The 20866-nt window shown below is 39.4% G+C and overlaps 1 protein-coding gene across 1 annotated transcript; it reads left to right on the top strand.

The window, feature by feature from the left end:
* Nucleotides 1-1418: 1418 nt before the first annotated feature.
* gipc3 (GIPC PDZ domain containing family, member 3) lies at nucleotides 1419-19496 on the top strand. Its single transcript, XM_071518899.1, has 6 exons — nucleotides 1419-1718; nucleotides 8222-8407; nucleotides 9227-9407; nucleotides 15396-15505; nucleotides 16449-16530; nucleotides 19345-19496. Exons 1-6 carry the CDS (start codon nucleotides 1419-1421, stop codon nucleotides 19494-19496), a joined length of 1011 nt encoding a protein of 336 aa, XP_071375000.1.
* Nucleotides 19497-20866: the final 1370 nt, after the last annotated feature.

Raw genomic sequence — 20866 nt, 5'->3', positions numbered from 1 at the left:
GAGTAACGCATCACATGGGACAAAGTGAAACAAATGACATTGTTCAAGCCTGACACAACAGCTTGCCATGGTGTTTTAAACACTGCTGTTGAATTGAAGAGTTTCATTCTGAAATGATTTTTCCAACATATGAAAAAAGCGAAAATCTGACAAAATGGCTGTTAGCAAAGATATAAATATAGATATAAAGATATAAATATATTGACACTTTTTAAAGGGACGAGAACGCAAAAAGCCACCTATCTCTCTTCATCTGTTTCCATCTTTCTATCTTAGATGTGGAACTTCCAGAAATTGTTTGTCACATTATACAATAATAGACTATTAGTGACTATATACAGTATATGATATATAAAGTGACTATATATGATATATAAAGAGTTTTGTTCCAGAATGAGATATCCATCATCTTAGGGAATTTACCCTTGCAAAATGAATTAGAGCACCAATTAAAATAGTTTTTAGTGGATAATGGGTAACTTACAGTCTTTTACGGACTGGATCCTCTATATTTTCAAGATACTGAATGTTGAACTAACAATTTCTTTTCCAAAAATGGATATAAACTAAAGACATATAGTTTAGTAGAACTCTTCATTTCTAGAGCTTCATTAATGAGATACCTTGTGTTTATGAGCTATGTCATTTCTGATCTAGTTCTTTCCAGTCAATTCTGCATAAATATTATTGCAACAATAGTAGGAAAGTAGGAAACTGATATTCCAAAAACCCTGCCAGTATGAGAAGCACCAACGTACAGCCGTGAATTAAACATCTGTTTATCAGGCTAAACTGGCATCTTGTGTATCCGTGGGCTGTCTGTGGGGTCAAGAAGGTCAACGCATCGCCAGGGATCCACCACAGCAACCGCCTATTCCATTCAATGAGGCCAGAGGAGGGGGGGGGGGACTTCACTGCCTACACAAGGGTATCATCTTACCTCCAACACTGGGACATTGTGTGTGGCCATCTCCAGGTGGCCCAGTGTGGAAGTCATTTTGCAGATATGGTTGGCGTTTTCACACTTCAGAGGGATGTTCACACATTCAGGATCATGTGTGTGGAGCATGTCTCACAGCCAGACTGATATGGGGGGATTAGAGTCTTAGCCGTGTCGTGTTTATGAAGAAGCCTTTACCTGATGTGTTTTGTTTGAGCTCCATGCGTGAGCTGCCTGAGGCTCGGGTGTCACGCATACAATCCTCAGCTCACAGGGTGTCGGGTTTCCGCCCGGCCCGGCTGGCCTCCTCGGCTGCCGTTACCTGGCTACTCTCATCACTAATTCATCGGCACCCCGGGTCCCAAAGCTCCGGGTGGCTGGTTGGTCGGGCGGGGGGAAGGACAGTGTGTCTCTGCGCCCAGGCCAGAGCAGCACACCAGCAGGGCTCCAGGAGGAGGACCGCACAGAGCCGGGGCCGATGCAGAACGGGGAGGCGATGAGCCCGCAGGACTCCAAGGCACCGGGGGCCGGGGCCTCAGAGGAGCAGAAGGCCCAGAACCAGAGCCAGAGCCAGACTCAGGGGGGTGTGGAGCCCTCGGCGCCACCGCTGCCCCCTCCGTCACCACCTCCGCCTGGGCCGCCGGAGTACCCGAGGCCCAGGCTCATCTTCCACACCCAGCTGGCCCACGGCAGCCCCACAGGCCGCATTCACGGATTCACCAACGTCAAGGAGCTGTACGCCAAGATCGCCGAAGTCTTCAACATCTCCTCCTCAGAGGTACAGAATCCTGGCTGTTCCTGGTTGAGAGATCAGATTGTGGCATTTCCACTTTATGTTGAAAATGATCAAAAGAAAAAAATAGGTCAGTTTGGTTTTATTTCCTCCTTGTATTTCTGCTCTGACAGGCCAGCTGGAAATAGGTGTTAGGTTTCCATTAAGGCTGGTTTCCATGATGCACTACTGAAGATCGTTTGGCCTCGCTACTGTCTGCCAGACTTTGTACCCGTCTGATCCTTGATCAGGATCAATAAGGGAAACAAATAACCAGATAATGATCTAGCACCACACAGATAACACAGTGAATCATGCTGACCTACTGGAAGTGGCCTTACAGCAATCCAAACCACGTGACGGGAGAACTGGCATATTTTACTCAAGTGGAAGTACTGCTACTTCAGTTAAATATTACTCCAGTTAGAGTGTTTGCCTGAGTAATGGTAATAGAGTAGCTCACTAAAGATAACAGGTGCTTAGTTACATTCGAGGAAAGGTGATTAAGATTTTGTGGATGTTTCACCCCTCCTTCAAAAAATTAAACAGATAACCAGTTTTGCTTTCTCCTTGGAAATAATTTGCTAGGTGATTATCAGCATAAGGTTTGCCGATGGTTCATTTTAGCTCATGGCTATTGGCCAAGTCAATTATAAAAGGTTAGGCCAAGAATGATTCCCTCATTGTATTCACTACTCTTTTGTCTAGAAACAAAAGAAAATTAAAAACATTCAATTTGTTTTTATCCAGCCAAATAAAGACAAAGTAGGGAACTTTTTTAAGGATAGTTAAGTCCTTGGTTGACCAAATGAAAACACCTTAACAGACTGGATCCTCTGTTTTTCAGAGATATTAAATAGATATTACATAGATATTAAATAATAAACAGGTAATTATTTTTTGCAAAATGTAGCGTTGTGGAGTGAAACCATTCATCTATTGCACCTTGGAGGATCCAGAGTGTGCTGCTGCAGTCAGGTTACAGCAGGCAGCTGGCAGGCAGGGCCAGAGTCCTTGAGAGGAAATCTACTGACTAAACTTTTAGTAGATCAGGGCCGGCCAAGCCACACTGCAGCCTGATGCTGCGCTCAATGCCAAACACAACCAAAGGCCACAGGCTGTCTGAGGTGAAGGCTGCCATGGGGAGATCATGGAGCTACCAGCAGCTAAGGCTTACTTTAGCATTTCTACACTTTAGGCTTTTACCTGACATGTATCCAGAGTGACTGGCAGTAGGTGCAACAGAAGAATAAGCTTGAATTCCATGATCACACACAGAGATTGTGAGCCTAGAATGATCATGTATAGTAGGCAAGGTAAGGAAATAAGAACCAAGGAAGGAGAGAAGGAAGGAAGGAAGAAAGGAAGGAAGGGAAGATCTTTTATGTGTAGGTAACAGATTTTCTGTTTTCTTTCTGTTTTTTTGGTTTTGTTTTGTTTTAATGTGTTTTTATGCCTGCCCTGAAATTTGAATGAATAAAGTTCACTGAGCTGAACTGTACTGAACTGACTTGAATTAAAACAAACTGAAAAACCATAAAAAGCATCACTGAGCATAGTAACAGGTGGTATCGCAATATCCTGCAATTCATCATATTTCATCGTTAAAACTGCCATTTGTTGCATGTGTAGTACAATATCTAATCTTTCATGCTACCATCATAAAAAGATATATATATATTAACCTTTTTTATCGAAGGATGGGCATGCACACGTTTCCTGCACCACCCTGCTCAGTACAAACGCTTCCATGGCCTTCATGGTACTGCAGTATGTTATGGTATATACTCAGAAGGCATAATAAAGAGCTGGCATTGGTCTTATCTAAAGCTTATCGTGTTATGTGTTATGAAGGCCATCATGAATGATGTCCTATCTGTGTAATACCTGTTGGACTTTAACTACTGTGGAGATGAAGTAATATGAACCAATCAGCTGGATTTTAAGAAATAGCTAACTGATGTTCAACAAACACAGATTATAAGTACAAACTGCAATAGTACACAGAGCCTTCACTTTAGTTATTAATAAATACATAAAAATAAATAGTAACTAGAAGGGCACTTGGAGAGCGCAGACCTCTGCCAAGGTTCGTGCTATTATTGCTTGTTCATAAGCCGGATCCGGATCCGCTCCAAAATGTAATGGGTTCTTCCTTGGCCCATGCTACACCCTTCCACAAAGTTTCATGAAAATCTGGCCAGTAGTTTTTCCGTAATCCTGCTAACAGACAAACAAACAAACGGCACTGAAAACATATCCTCCTTGGCGGAGGTAAAAAGTAGTCCTGTGACCCTAGAGCCATATTAATTATGTCAGAGAAGGTGTCTCTTTTTTTAAACAGTGGATTTCTCATTTTGGAATAAAACTCTCCATCTCATGCAGAGGCCAATGAATGTGTGTGTGTCTCATAGACAATCAGTTAGTGTGTAAAATAAATCTTCTAGTCTCCTTGGTCTTTTCTGAACTAGGACACCGAACAGCAGGGTGCAATCACAATGCAACGAATATTCAAAATCAAACAGTTGAAGAGTTTTGTTCTGAAATCAGATATTCACCAAATGCATGGTAGGCTACTCTTAATAAAAGGACACTCTGTAACTTAAGTCCTTTGTCGACAACATGATAATACTTTGACAGACTGGATCATTTTATTTAAAAGACATTGAATGAACAATATCAATACAATTATTGCATTAATAAGTGAGATAACAGCTGACTCAGAAAGCCAAATTAAGACTTTTATAACCTTTTGAACGCTACCAGAGGTTTAATTCAAGACCAATTTATCAACCAAAAGAAAGAGACAAGAGATAAAAGCTGACAGTATTTCTGATTGAACATAACTAATGAAAGTTCTAATGAAACTATACATGAGCAGTAGAAGAAAAAGCACACCAGGAAATGTTTAAGGACATGATGTCCAACTGTGCTAATTAAACGCTGCACTGAAAAGACACTTCATACTATCAGGAAAAAAGATACAGAGCGTTTTGGAATGAAACCTTGAATAGCATAACAAAGACCTTGAACTACAGTCAGACAGGACTGCTAGACATAAATGTTTCTGTGTGAAATATCAGACTATTAGTTATGATAATAACTAATAAGCGATAATGAGAAGTGCAACAGTCTCCTTGACCTTGTCTGGAGTGGGAGGTGGAGTTACAGTATAGGCTGACTGCCAGAAAAGACCTTGGACTGCAGTCAGACAGGAAAACCTGGCAGAGGAATCACTATGAACGATATGTAACAATTACTGCCTTATTAAGTGAGATAACAGCTGACTTGGGGAATCTGCAGGTTTCAATTTAAGACTTTTGCCACTGCTACTTTTACTACTACCTGAATGCTTTGAATGCAACCTGAGGTTAAATTTAAGACCAATTCATCGTCAAAAAGCTGACAATAACAGAGTATTTCTGATTGAACATACACTACCAGTCAAAAGTTTGAACACACCCGGTTGAATGTACTATGTGTTTCATTCACTTAAAGCCATTTTGATCTGAAGGCTTATTCTTAAATTCTTTAAATGTGTTTCTTAGACAAATATAAACAGAGAAGTTGATCCTATGTATGAATTTCTTTCCAAAGCCTTTGCCTTTCCATCAAGGCAAAGAATCTAAAATATAAGATATAAGATAATTTTGATTTGTTTAACACTTTTTTGGTCACTGCATAATTCCATTTGTGTTATTTCATAGTTTTGATGACTTTACTATTATTCTAAAATGTGGAAAATAGTAGAAAATAAAGAAAAATGTGGTGTGTCCAAACTTTCAACTGGTAGCTTAGCTGATGAAAGTTATGAAACTATAAATGAGCAGTAGAAAAAAAGACACCAGGGAATTAAATGTTTAAGGACATGAGGACCAGAAATAAAGAAATAAAATGCACTGAAAAGAAAATATGTTTGGCATATTGCAGAGGTGGGAAGTAACTAAGTACATTTAACCAAGTACTGTACCATTTTGAGGTACTGGCACTGTACTTGAGTATTTCCATTTTGTGAGACTTTCTACTTTTCCTCCACTACACCTCAGAGGAGAATATTGTATTTTTTCCTCCACTGCATTTATCTGCCGGCTGGAGTTACTAGTTACTTTGCAGAATAAGATTTTACATGCAAAACATACGATAAGTTCATAAAATATGTTGCATTTTTAGAGTTTAAACTCCCCAACAGTATATGGAGCAGTTAGACCGACAACATTAGGCTAAGGAAAATTAGCCTTTTTGGCTAACTCTGGCATATTTTCAGAAATGTTATTAATATGCACTGTTCCTGTCAAATAAACTAATAAAGTAAAGTAAAGTAAAGTAAAGTAAAGTAAAGTAACATTAAAATACTTCTTATAGGTTAATGCTTCAATAATTTAACTCTCTGAAAGAATGAGTACTTTTACTTTTGATACTTAAATACATTTTGCTGCTAATACTTCTATATTTTTACTTCAGTAAACTTTTGAATGCAGAACTTTTACCTTTAAGTATTTTTCCATTATGATATTGCTACTTTTACTTAAGTAAAGGATCTGAGTACTTTTTCCACGACTGGCGTATTGTGATAACTTTGCATTGTATTAATCTAAGAGTGATCATGCATGTGGGTCAAGCTTAATGTGACAAACTGGTAGTGCAAGTAATGTTTTACAACATAAGAAAATAAATCAGACTGTCGGTCCCATTCACATCTTTTGGTGAAGCTACACAATTATTTAATTTGCCTCACTTTCCAACTCTGCCTCAACTAAGCTGAATGTAACAAATCTGACAATACCACAGTCTAATTTTATAGCTGCATCAAAATTAAACTTAATTGAAAATAAACCTGCATAACATGGTGAAAAAAATAAAACCTCTACTTACTGTGCTTAAGACATTTTGATACTTTTTAAAGCCTTAAATGTAGACAATTTAAAACTTTATGAGACTTTTTGAGGACCTGTGACTAGAATGTGAATGCGGAACAACAAAGTAGATTGGAGTTTGAAGAGACCGTCATGTAATCAGAAAGTCACAGGTTTCATCCCACAATAGCTAATGTGTTCCCCAGCGGCCATGTGTGCTGTCCTTGAGCAAGACACTTTTACTCTAAGCTTTGTCTATACTAGAAGCTGCAACCCTGAGATTTCGTAACATTTGCTGACTTCTAGCCCAAAATGCTACATATCCATTTAGGAGAGTAGCTCATAATGTTAAGTGCATAATTCAATATTTATAGAATAAAAATGATTCTGTCTGTTAAAATTTTTGTCATTCAATGTCTTGAATGCCCCACAACCCTTGAAAAACGACTATGATTTAACTTGAGCTCCTAATGTCTGAACACAAAACAAAAAATATTATCTATAGTAAACTACTTTGTGTATTGTGGTTTATTTCTTGAACTATAAAAAGACCTTTAACTGAACAATTTTATGAAAGGAATGATCCCATACTGATCACATGACAAAATGGCCACAGTAGCAACAAATCCCTTTGGGAAAACTGCCCTCTGCTGTTGAAATTATATACAGCACAGTTAAAGAAAACCTGATGTGCTTCATTTGCCTTCGAAATAAAGCTGGAGAGAGAAAATAAAACACCAGGCCATGCCACAGGTTTACCATAGAAACTATTAGTTATTTTCTTATATTGTCTATGGTATAATAAGATGTAGTAGTATGCAATATAAATCAACAGGGGATTAATATTAATCAATATATCCTTTTTAGAAAAAAAAGTCCTTTGCAGAAGCTGATCATTCAGTATCAATATCTGTAAAACCACATCCACTCTGTAAAAGTGTTTTTCACCAAGGACTCAAGTTATTTATTATCATTTAAACAAGTACCATAAGTTGTTATAATTTTTTAATTTTGCAAGAATGTAGGTGTCATTTTTGCTCAAATGGTGGATATTTCATTTTGGAATGAAACTCTTCAAATGTCACAACTGATATCATATAAAAATGCAAGAAATCATGTTGTAAAAGTAAATGCTATTATTTTTCAAAAGTTGTATATATCATTTTGGAGCAAAACCCTTCAAATGGTAAACTACACTAAAATAACTCTAGTTCACTTTCTGTTCAAATTTACTCCATTAGATCATCAACTAGCACTTAATAGGGACACTGGAATTTTGTTTGTCGTATTAGTTCTTTCTGTGTTCAGGACATTGTGGCTTTAACCCCCCGTGACTCCTTAGTTAATTTTTCTCTGCTTTTGCACCCAAGCCTAAAATGGGAAGGGAAACATGAAGACACAATGAAAAACATAATGATTGATAGGAAAGAATTAATGAATTAATTTATTTTATAGGCTGGATCCTCTAGATTTTAGAGCTACTGGAAAATAAAGTTAATAATATTTTTCCAAACTAGACATAGTGTTTTGGAAGGAAGCTCTTCACACAGTAATGCTGATAGAAGGAAAACCTAACTCGCTCTGTTTATTTGTCTATCTGCCAGATCCTGAGCTTTCAGGTGAATAAAAGGAACAATTAACTTGTCTGTCCATCAGATCCTGTTCTGCACCCTGAACTCCCACAAGGTGGACATGCAGAAGCTGCTGGGGGGGCAGATCGGACTGGAGGACTTCATCTTCGCCCACGTCAGAGGGGAGACCAAGGAGGTGGAGGTCACCAAGACGGAGGACGCCCTGGGCCTCACCATCACAGACAATGGAGCTGGATACGCTTTCATCAAGGTGAAAACACACTGGAGGAAATCAAGCTCACATCTTTAAGAGAACTGGCTTGAGTTTCTTGTTGGTTATAGTTTTGCAGAATTCTCTGGTTTGGCTGTGAAAGAATCACAAAGCCCCAATGACCATGGATGAAATAGACTAAGCCTTTAGAGTCTTAAGCTAGTAAGTCTAATCTTTCCAGTCCCAAGCTATAGGAAGAGGTCTACTCCAAAAATGTAAATCCATTCTGGGGAAAAAATCATTATCTTAATACAGGATCCAGTCTGGAAAACTGTTGTCATTTTGTCGAACAAGGACCAAGTTGCCTAATCTGTCTCTTTTTAAATTTCTCTTGTAAGATATAACATATTTATACTTACTTGCTTCACTTGTTTCCTTCGTCAAACTTTTGGCGCTGTGTCCTTTTAAATTGTGTTCCTTTTATTCTCTCAAAAGTGCTCAAGATAAAGTTTTTTATTATTATTATTATTATTATTATTATAATCATTACGCTCCTTTAAAATGTACCAGTTTGTTTTGATTCTGTGATATTAATCACTTAGGCTCACTCTGATATAATTTTGTAAAAGTAGTACACAAGAAGAAACTTCATTCCTCTGTTGACAAAATGATTTGAAAGATTTGCACAGACTGGACCCTCCAGATTTCATAGATATTGAATGATGGACTGATTTTTTCCAAAATGGATATGTAGTGTTTTAGAAGTGAACCCTGTAGAACTTCCTCAAGGAAACTCCCTCGGGGGTCCTCAGCCCCCAATCTGGGAGCCACTGGGCACTTACACCCATGTCACCCAAAATCCTTATCTGTTTCTTCCAGAGGATTAAGGAAGGCAGCACCATAGACCAGCTGAAATCGGTATGTGTTGGTGACCACATCGAGGCCATCAACGACCAGAGCATTGTCGGCTGCCGGCACTATGAGGTGGCCAAGATGCTGAAAGAGCAGCCGAGAGGCATTCCCTTCACGCTCCGACTGGTGGGGCCCAAGAAGGCTTTCGGTGAGTGGAAAATGCATGTTTTTACCGTTGCTTGGTCTTTACAATCATGTGCACAACAGATGTAATCTAAGAACCAGAGGTGTGGCCAAGCTCAAGTCTCAAGTCAAGTTCCAAGTCTAAATATAGATTACCAAGTCAAGTCCAAGTCAAGTCCAAGTCATTAATGCTTTCTATCCTAACAGGTCGTTACATGTATTCACTCTGCATCTCTTGGAGTAAATGAGTCTCTGATTAGATGACTAGAATGAAAACCAGCAGGGTTTTGGGTGCCGGGATTCAGTGGTGCAGAAAGTACTCAAATCCTTTACTTAAGTAAAAGTAGCAATAACATAATGGAAAAATACTTAATTTAAAGTAAAAGTTCTGCATTCAGAAGTTTATTTAAGTAAAAGTATAGACATATTAGCAGTAAAATGTTTTTAAGTATCAAAAGTAAAAGCACTCATTATTGATGCATCAACCTGTAAGAAGTATTTTAATGTTGTAGGTCTAACTGCTCCATATACTGTTGGGGAGTTTAAACTCTAACATTGCAACATATTTTATGAGCTTATTGTATGTTTTGTATGTAAAACCTTATTCTACAATGCAACTAGTAACTCCAGCTGTCAGATAAAAGTAGTGGAGGAAAAATAGAAAGTCTCACAAAATGGAAATACTCAAGTAAAGTGCCAGTACCTCAAAATTGTACTGAAGTACAGTACTTAAGTAAATGTACTTAGTTACTTGCCTATCGAACACCAGTGGAATTGGGAAGAGGGTAAAAAGAGGCATTTCTGTTTCTATGCTTCCCTCTTCTGGCAGGCAGATGAATTACAATCCAGCAGGTTGACTCAAAACAAGCACACAGCGTTAATTGCCACTCCATGGGTGGGTTAGTGAGAACAACCGGGGCAAATTCCATTCAGATAGCAGGGAAGATTAAAAATTTCTATTAATAGTCTGACTATTCAAAACACTGACATTTAGTGTTGTCAGTGCTTTCAGTGCCAAGAGTAGCTCCCTGGGCATGTTTGCCATGAAAATCTATCCATGTAGGGAGAGCTGAATGCTGATTGGAAGCCTCAGCCTGTTTTTTATATCCATTGGCCCCAGCGGTTGATGAATTTCAACATTCCCCTGGTACTTTCTGGATTTCACCAGCCAAACAGGAAATATAGGAACATACAGGAACCTTTAAAAGATGGCTGGCTACGTACCAAAATGTGTCCCACCCTGGTCTCAGGCTGTGGGAGCTTGTGTGATGGTAGACACCCAAAGGTGGCTCTGCAGGGTGAAGCAGGGGTCAAGTAAGGTTCACTTCAAATGGAAATACAGTCAAGTACAAAATAAGATGTTCGCCATTTAAAAGTGTCCTCAACTGTCACAAAATGACTGACAGCACAACATTGAAATAAAACAAATGTAGGCCTACTGTAGGGTAGTAGGTAACCTTGTTCGGCACTTGTACAGAGATATTGAATATTGAAGGTAATGTGTTTTTCCCCTAAAATGGATAGCATTTTGGAAATTAACTGGAAATTAACTATTAAAATGTAATCCAGTTCCCGAAATAAGCCTTCACTCTTTATCATCCACTCTAAGAGTGCTTTGAGGAATATATAGGGGTTCTTATTTCACCTGGGGGAAACACAAAAGGTTCTTTGAAAAACCCCTTCATACGAAGTCATGGACCCTGGTCCTTCCAAGAACCTCCAGCATGTGGGTTCTTCAGGGAACCCTTTAGGTATTTTGTTATTCCTAGTGAGGAAACCTAAGGTGCCGATTGGCTCCCTTCGGATCTTAGAATAACGGCTGATGAACCTTTTTTAGGGGGGAAGGCTTTTGTCAGTGCTATTGTACCTGGGAGGGTTATATAATTTAGTTTGTTGGGTAGTTTTCACAAGTATCTCAAACGGATTGTGGAAAAAGCAAAAAGTCGGTGATTTATTTCTTTTGAGGAATTTGGTGTTGAGAACATCGACAGCCTGAGGAGGGGGAGCTTGCTGTTTTGGCTAGAAAGCATTTTCTTTTTTATCATTTTTTAAATAGTATCTCTGCTTTATTGGATAGTGCACAGCGCCCACCTGGCAGAGCGTTTTCTGACAGAAAGAAAAAAGTCTTTTGAGGCAGCACCTTTAAATATTTTAAGGTTAGTTTTTAGTTTACAGTTCAAGTACTGACATAAGACATGCAGAAATGAAATGAAGCAAAACCTTTCATACAGCAACCTTTTCCATACAGGAACAACCTGTATGGGTACACAGACACACACACACACACACACACACACACACACACACCTGAAGTCCCCGTTCATCCTTCCACACACTTTGTAGTTACACAACACTCGATGTCAAAGAAAATGTAAATATTTGAACAAAATGTACTTGCTGTACAATATGTTCCCTTCTTGCTAAGGAGCTTGAAAGGCACTTTCATTTACATTTTAGGTATTTAGCTGCTGGGAATTAGAATGAGTGAGCAGGTAGGAGACGGAGCTGAGGACAGTTTGACAGGACAGATGGCTGCTGATGAGCTAGTTCTGCATGTCTTATGTCTCAGGTTACATTGAGAAAGAAGACAAGTTATAAACTAATTATGAAGTTACTTTCATTTTCAAATGAATTGAACCTTAGGTAACCCCATCAGCTCCCTGCACTATGGCGCCACCCTGTGGTGATGACCATCTTACACGTTTACGTTTACATTTTAGGACATCAGCTGACACTCACATGCAGAGTGACTTGGTGAGCAGGCAGGAGCTCAGTGTCTTGCTCAAGGACACTTCGGCAGACACACTGTTGATGGACACACACTGGCTTTTATGTGACCTTTCTATTAGGAACAGCCTGTCTAACCATGAAGCCGCCCTGCCGCCCTTTTCTTTCCTTTTCGAGAAGTGTAATACCGGTCTACAGGACAATAATGACAGCTTTATTTACTGCATCTGGTTCAGTCTCATGGAAAGGGAAGACCGTGACGAAAACAACCCCTTCTGACTGAATGAAGCAGAAGTGGGTACAGCCTGTAATTCCGCTCAATCGTCCACACCCCCGCTTATCAGACAGGAAACTAGACCCACAGTCCACGGGATGGCTTCCTGTTGATCTGTATTTCTTAGTATATTTTGTCAAGAGTTCCTGGGCTTAGTTATGTTCCTGAGGGAAAAAATAACATCATTGATGAGTGGAGCTGCCCTTGGGCTACACTCGTAAAACAACAGGAATCTAGACTGTTCACAGTGCAAGACAAAGTTCACATATACCATTTGTTGGACGTTTTTCTCCAAAGCACCTTACAAAGAGTGAGTACACATTAACCCTAACTCAATTTTCAGGCAGTGTAAATGGGGCCTAAGCTTTTTTATTAAAACATGAACTGAGAAATGAACTAGGCCTTTAGCTGTGTTCTTATCCATAGCAACCTACAATGAGAGTAAAATAAGCTTCAATTCCTTGATCACCAACACTACACCAACATTATAAAATAACGTATTCACATAAGATCTTACTAACTAAAAAAACTAAAAACTAAAAAACGAAACTAAAAAATAACAGGATTTGCTCACTCTCACTTGTATAGAAACAGACACAAAACAGCTTTGTCTACATACAACAGTTACACCCCAGTTTCTGCTACAGGTGATGACCGGAGCAGAAACACATTCCCCCACTTCACTGAACAAACCTGCCAATCAAATCTTTCATTGGTGTATGCAAGTAAATTAAGACTCTTAATAATTTAACCCCCCCCCCCTTTCAATGATTGCTATGGCATTAGCTAATTGGAAATCTGAATATGATGGATTAGATTTCATGCACACAAAGTGATTTATTAAGCTAATTACAATCCTGAATGCACACAGAGCGTACCGGAGACAAATACCAAAACAGAGCCGCGATGTTATTATGGTACAAAATGCATATTACATATTAGCCCTAGAGAATCCTGGGTAATGCTCAGAGTGGGAGGGTTCACAGCCACAATTACAAAGTCATATGTGTCCTTTAGCTAATCGCAAAAACATCTTAAACAAAAATAAATAAACATCTTTCTACTGATTAATTTTTAATCACTGATGATTTGACCAGGCTAGACTGAGTGACATGTATAATATCCTGGTGACAGTTGTGGGGGAGGAGGAGGAACACACAGACACACAGACACACAGACAGACACACACACACACACACACACAACCTGGGGGATACTTGGTACCATCTACTGTCTTGTATGACTGTATTTCAACGCCCTTACAAAAAAGTTGCATGTGAAAACCCACATGTGAATTTCAAACCCCATGCCGCTTTTTGGACACATGTTGGTTTTCACATGTGAACAACTTTTCTCATTTTGTATTCCGACATCCCATATGACAGTTTTTACTTCAGATGTGACATTTTTAAATCAGAGGTTAATAGTTTTTTTTCCCCACACAACCCTAACCCTAACCACATTTTCTTTTTTACATTTTCACCTGCCATTACATATGACCGTATTTCACATGTGAAAACTGAATTTCTCATGCAAAGAGACAATTCACAGGAAAAAAAATGTAATGGGAAATGGGAACTTTCACATGTTCACATATGAACACCAACATGTATCCAAAAAGCACATGTGCTGTGAATTCACATGTGGTTTTGCACATGATCTTTTTCGTAAAGGACCCACTGGAGCAGTTCGGGGGATAAATGCCTTGCTCAAGTGCACAGAGTCAGTTTTTTAAACCTTTATTTATCTAATCAAGGAACATGTTGTATTACTTTTCAAACCAGCACAGACGTGTTAAGTGAAATGTTTCGGGGGTGGCAGGAAGAAGAGTATCCGGGTTCAAGCCTCCATGTCACCAGGCATCCGCACTGCTGAAGTGTCCTTGAGCAAGACACTGAATTCCCATCTAAAAGACTGTCAACGATGACACATCATAATTTTATTCACTGACCCTGACCCCTGACCTCCCTGCAGAGGGGGGCATGAGAAAAGAAGAAACCAGTAAAACACAAACGTGCATTTTCCCTAACTAGACGTGTGGGTGTGTTGAAAATTATGCATCCTTTTTTATCAGTCCTGGAATGGTAGACAAACCTCTTCCAGGGAAAAAGTTAGACATCCCACACGTCATACAACAACAACAAGATCAATGGCTGAGTTAGCAGTATTTTCAGTGAGATGTCATCCTGTGTTTCCATGGAAGCAGCCTTCATTGTCACACAAACATAGTTTATTATGGTCAAAGGATACATAGGAAATCTCTGAGTCACATTCAGCCATACGGGAACATTCCCTCATTCTCCTGTACTTCACTGGAACATTGAAAGCATTACTTATTAGGGACAAAAGTCTTTGCTAATAATAACAGACATACGTACATTGGCTCCAGTAGTGTTCTCCCTCTGGTTATGGGATGCAACATCACATCCAACTGCACACTGAATTGTTCATACATACTGTACATACCTCATAAAAATTAACTCAACACTTTTTCCAAATCATTAGGGTCCACTCCTCATTTCTTAATACAACCAATCCACCAAGCAGCACTTATTTAAAAAAAAAAAAATCTTTTAAACTAGAGGCAGTAACAGGAATGTTGTCTTCAGGTATGGTGAAGATAAATAACAGTCTAACTTTTCTCCCTCATGAGAGAAAAATCCCAGCACAAATCAGCTCTAGGACATACTGAATGAGCATGCTTTGACCTGTATTGTATGTATAGCTTATTAAGCTTTCAGTGGACAGTTTTCATTGCAAAAAAGAATTTCATTTCAAAATGAGACACCGAAATTTATATAATATGTGCCACCTACCAAAGTAAACCTTCATACTGACTATTGTTGATGTCATTAGATATCGTAAGCTCTTTACTCTCAAAATCATTACACTTTAGTGGATCTAATTATTTGTTAGTTAAAAGAATTTCACAGATTACCACTTTAATTTGATCAAATTTTACCGTCCTGTGTGTGTGTGTGTGTGTGTGTGTGTGTGCGCGCGCATGGTCAGACATGATCGGGATGAGGACCAGGGCGCCAAAGTCTAGTGAGGGCAAGATGGTGAACGGCAGGGAGACTCTACGTCTGCGCTCCAAGGGTGCTGCCACAGTCCAGGAAGTGGTGAGTTTCACACACTGTGCTGGACAATGGCTGCTTTGACCTCCAGAGACAAACACTCAGGTGGACCCACGTATACACACACACACACACACACACACACACACACACACACACACACGTTTGCATGCGCACCCATGTTCAAAGCAGTGTTGACTCCCACACCATCTGTTGATTCCATGGATTGTTAACAAAAAACATCATTTCAAATCGAATTTCACTTGTTTCCAATGCAAATCCAGTTATTAGAATCAAGTGACATTTTCTTGATAGTAGTAATCTTCCTTATTCTAACTTGTTTCAAGACAGTGACGCTAATTTCTAAATTTAAACAATGTCTCAATTTAAACAATTTGAGTTATCTCAGAAGAATCTAATTTGAAGGCTGAATATGAGGCTAAATGACTCGTTAAGATGGACGTTTTTTGCAATTCACGCAACATCCATTAGCGATTATCTCCTCCATCGAACAGTGTTGCTCAACCTTGTCGGCTGTGACCTGTAAAAACCAAGTGATTCTGACTTGCTACACCTTAACACAGGAACAGTGACATCAAACAATGGTTCTTATTCTCCCCTTTCAGGCTTTTTCACTTGATTAAAAGATTGGAGGAAGCCTGGAGGCTGTACAGGTTCATTGCTTCACAAGAAGAAAGCTACAAGTAGAGACAAGTTGAGAACTACTGATTTAGAATATTTTACAAGCAAACCATCCAAAGACGGCAGATAACACCTACTGGCAATAACAGTTTAGGGATCATTGAGTTCTTCGTCATCTATCTACTTTTGTATATTTATGTAACACATAGGGAAGTGATAAACAATAGCCCAAGACATCCTTGGCTGTTATGTAAGTTGGCATGAGAGGGTCCTATATCAATATTTAGACTGTGAGCTCCAATGAGTTTCCAATGACCATAATGGATTTTACTGCCTTCTCTGCCAGCCGAATGAGTTCGAGGAGCGGGCCACCAAGAAAGTGGACGACCTGCTGGAGAGCTACATGGGCATCAGAGACCTGGAGCTGGGTAAGACCACACACTGACATTTGTGTCCTGTAGATATACTGTACATTAGCCTCTTGTCCATGTTTGCGCTCAAGGTGGGTGTAATATGCTGTATGTCCACACCACACGCAAGCCCTGGCTTCAGTGGGGTTTACTTTGGGCTGTGATGGACTGGGCAACCTGTTCAGGACGTCTCCCAGCCTTCCACCCAATGCATGCTGGGATATGCCGCTGCCTGCTGCGACCCTGGGACGGATTAAAGGACAATTTCACCCTCGGATACTCTTACACTGTTATATGTCTTCAATCGGTGATGTCCAATGCATTCCAGGAATTATTTTATGATGAAGAGTTGCAATCTACCTTTTTGTTGTACCCACTTTCCCTCAACCTGCCTCGTCTACTTCTACCTCAGGTAGTGATTTTCTACATTTCCCAGAATGCCTTTCGACAACCCTCAGAGAACATGCCTGAAGCTCAGTACATGTAGGTGGAGCGAGCAATAGCGATAGTGGAGCGAGAGTTTTTCCAGTTGAGAAAAAGCAAGTCACGTCCCTTAGTTAAAATGCAACCTGTCTTGTAGCTGCTTTGCATTCTGGTCTCTCTCCTGCTCCTGTGGGTGGAGAAATTGGTCTCTTTCCTCTTCTACAGTGGATTTCTCCCTGAATGATTGTTGAACGTCTCTTGGTGCAAAATGGCGGCTCTAGAAAGAAGCCCTCGCTCTTTGATTCTGAGGGACTGACACCAAAACCTGACGTTTACCGCTGATGTTTTAGTTTCTGCTATCAAACTCCATTATAGCTGCTGCAGATATATCATGTGATGTCTTGTTATCTATGTTTTGCCAGTTATGGGAACAAGAAAAATAACAACAACAAACAACAAAATGACATTAGCCTGCATCGTGTGTCCGTCATGTCGTCTTTTACATTGTCTATTTGTCTGTCCATGCTGAAAATTGATTGCAATGTTACCAGGGATAATGAGAAATTGGCAGCATCATTAGCGACTCAGCTGTCAGGTAAGCAGATGGCGTCATTGTGGAAGCCTGTGAAGGAGAGAGGTTCAGTTCCAACGTGCTTACATTTTCTAACAGAATCTTTGGGAGACTCACAAGCCACTTCTGACATTGTTAACATTTAACAGAATAACAGTGGGCTGCTCTTTGACAGTTGATATGTACACCATGTCAACTCTGACCTTAACCTCATTGGAGACCCTCCTAGCCCAATTCCAACCCTAACCTTAAATTGAGACAAAACAACAACTAGTTTTTGTGCGTCACTGTGCCACTGCGTCACTATGCCATGTCACAAGAAGTCAACAAGGATTTTTTCTCCATGTTTCGTGTCATCTCTGCTGAATGTCACAGCAACCTCACATGTGGCAGAATGAAAAAGCAGATCCCAGGGTAGAGTTTGTAATACTTCAGCACAGAATAGGGCCTCAAGGTCCTTGGTAATCATGAGTCATGAGTTTGAGAGTGACACTCAAACTTCTTCTTCTTACTGTATGTTTGCATACCAATATGAGCTTGCCCTTTCCCATGGCTTTTAAGACCAATGGCCTACGTACCAAAGGGGCATTAGCCTGTTTAGACCTCATATGAATTAAGTGACAGGGTGATTTTTCATTCTGTTTTGCTCTCTTGTCCTTTTTAGAGAGTGTGCCAGGAATTGATCCTACAAAAAGTATGCTTGGCTGTATTGAGTCCAATAAATGTGGAGGACAACTGGGTTATTGAAAGTTCAGTTGGGGAAAGTATTTGCTAACAATATTAATCGCTCTCTTAGTTAGCTTATTTTGTTTTGGTGTTAAGACCATAATTCCTCTACTGACCTAGCACTACAATTCTTGGCGATGTAAAATGTGACAATGGAGCATCCAAGCCATGACTCATATCTTGACCCAGACAAAAATCTCATGAGCATGCAAGCTCCCTTTGAGCTCCTGATGGTTGGGTAAAATGCACAATGAAACTACTGTATATTAATATATGAATGAAAACACAGTCAAACTTTCTAATGGGCCACAGTGAGAGTGACACACATCTCTAAACTTCATCTGAGAATTTCTTCATTCAGCTCTATGAATCAGAATAATTCCATGTTTTTGGGAGCAACAGTTACCAGATCATTTATAGGTGGCTTTCACACCTACATTGTTTGGTGTGGACTTTATGAAGTTCGGATCATTTTCACAGGTGTGAACATGCCATGTGGACTTGGGTGTGGACAATTTCAACAAAAATCTGTGGTTCGCCAAAAATCTGTGGTCAATTTCGAAATTGTTTCGAAAATGCCCTTAATCCACATGTTTTTGATGTTCTGCACCTAAAATGACTGGATGTGCACATTTTAACCTTTTTAATTGTTCCAATACAAGATTCTCAAACGAGTCAATGCATTATCAATTAAATCTTAATTTTCTAAAATTTTCTTTGTCATGTTTGGTCCCATTCGTTTGATTGGAATGGAATGTTTCCCATTCAGTGTTTTCTCCTCTGGTGGAAGGTCTACCCTTTAATGTTTGGATTACGAATTAAGCCTAAAAAGATGCGATTTCTGCAGCTAAACCAGGGCAGGAAACTAACTTTTTGTCTAACTTTTTTATCCACGGTGGCTGGTAAGTCACAAAATTCATTGGCCACTTTTATTATTTTATCATCTATTTTTATCCAATTTTATTATCAGAATAGAATAGGACCTCTAAATGATTTTTAGGTACCTGGTGGTTTTTGGCTGGTAGGGTAGAAAACTGGTTGTAGCCGTTGATTAGCTCTTGACTGGGTCACATCATGAAGATTTACACTGGTGTTTCCCTTCTTCCCTGCAGCAACCACCATAGTGGAAGCGGGCAAAGACAAGAAGAACCCTGATGACTTTGCAGAGGCCTTGGACTCAGTTCTGGGAGATTTTGCTTTCCCTGATGTGTTTTTGTTCGATGTGTGGGGGGCCATCGGAGACGTCAAGAACGGCCGAATTTAGACATGTATACTGAAGAGAGAGAGAGCTTCTCAGTTCAGAGATTTGGTCCATCCATTTGAAAAAAAAAAAAATTGTCTAGAAGCCTTGAATGTTGCTTTCCCAGTCCTCTTATGATATTTTAATTCACTTCCTAAGAAAACATGACAGGGACTGCAATTTCAACCAATTTCTGGCACTAAACTGAATAAAATGGCACATCATCATTATTCGTGTTCATTTTGATAAATATACACAAAACACAGCAAATTGCAGTGCAGTTCTTCAGTAGATTTGCAGCAAAATCAAACATTTACATTTACTATTTTGGCATGCTCTTACTCGGAATGAAATACAATGGATACAACAGTAAAATAAGCTAAAATTTGCTTGTTCACCAAATTACAACCAGTTGTAAGGAGTGATGGGATCACAGCCACAGCACCCTGAAAATATGTAACAAATAATAATCCATCCAGGGAGTGATCATGTATGATAGCTGTAGTTGTATTGATGTAAAAAATGTTTGTAAAACCCTGGAGGGCTTGCTTCCCATGCAAACAGACCCATCTATTATGTAATTATGTGTTCAGAACATGTGAGGAAAGATGAATACTTTGGAGGAACATTAGAGAATCAGCCAGCCATCTAGAAAACCAGGAAGTTAGATAAGGCACAGTAATGATTTTCTCTCAGATGTAAAGCCAGGAGGAAATAAGCTAAAATCAAACTGGAGTAAGCAAACTGGCCCCAAAGCAATTGAAATGTCAAAGCGATTGCGATTATATTGCACATATAAACTATTGCAACTAAATCCATTGCAACTTTCTGACTATCGAATATATTCTCAATAATCTCAGCAAGTGATTGACATATAAAGCAAGAAGCAACTTTACAAAAAAATTACATTTTATATTTTATCTGAAAATCGTATTTTCTTCACACAGAGTATTCTTGAAAAACGTGACAATACCTTGCAGATGGACATTTTTTGCAGTGAATATCATCTACTTTAATTAGATCCTTGTGAGAGTGAACCTCAAGGGACGAACTCCAGCCGGATGGTAGTGGGTGTAGAAATAGCATCTATATAGTGATCCCTGCGTGGCATGATGTGAATTCCAGTATCTTCCTAAATCATCATCATTGTCATACAGGAAGACAGACCCAAGATTTCCCACAGTTAAAAAAAGTAATGACAAACACAGGCATCTCTCAATCACGACTGTCATAGTCCATGTAATGGGAGAAAAAAACATAAAAGAAAACAATTACATAACATCAGAGGTGGGACCAAGTCATTGTTTTGCAAGTCACAAGTAAGTCTCAAGTCTTTGCACTCAAGTCCCAAGTCAAGTCCCAAGTCAAGACAGGCAAGTCCCGAGTCAAGTCTC

Source organism: Centroberyx affinis, unplaced genomic scaffold (assembly GCF_046629955.1).
Source record: "Centroberyx affinis isolate AG114_WGS23_722 - 3 ecotype Tasmania unplaced genomic scaffold, CSIRO-AGI_Caff_v1 ptg000641l_1, whole genome shotgun sequence".
In the NCBI taxonomy this organism is placed as follows: domain Eukaryota; kingdom Metazoa; phylum Chordata; class Actinopteri; order Beryciformes; family Berycidae; genus Centroberyx; species Centroberyx affinis.
Note: the sequence above shows the minus strand (reverse complement) of the source record. Positions and strands in the feature narration are given on the sequence as shown.

Bases quoted from the DNA above. Each gene is read 5' to 3' on its own strand.
- gipc3 (XM_071518899.1), top strand. From the start codon at position 1,419: ATGCAGAACGGGGAGGCGATGAGCCCGCAGGACTCCAAGGCACCGGGG. The intron at 1,719-8,221 runs GTACAGAATCCT...TCTGTCCATCAG, and splicing joins TCAACATCTCCTCCTCAGAG to ATCCTGTTCTGCACCCTGAA. The intron at 9,408-15,395 runs GTGAGTGGAAAA...GCGCATGGTCAG, and splicing joins GGGGCCCAAGAAGGCTTTCG to ACATGATCGGGATGAGGACC.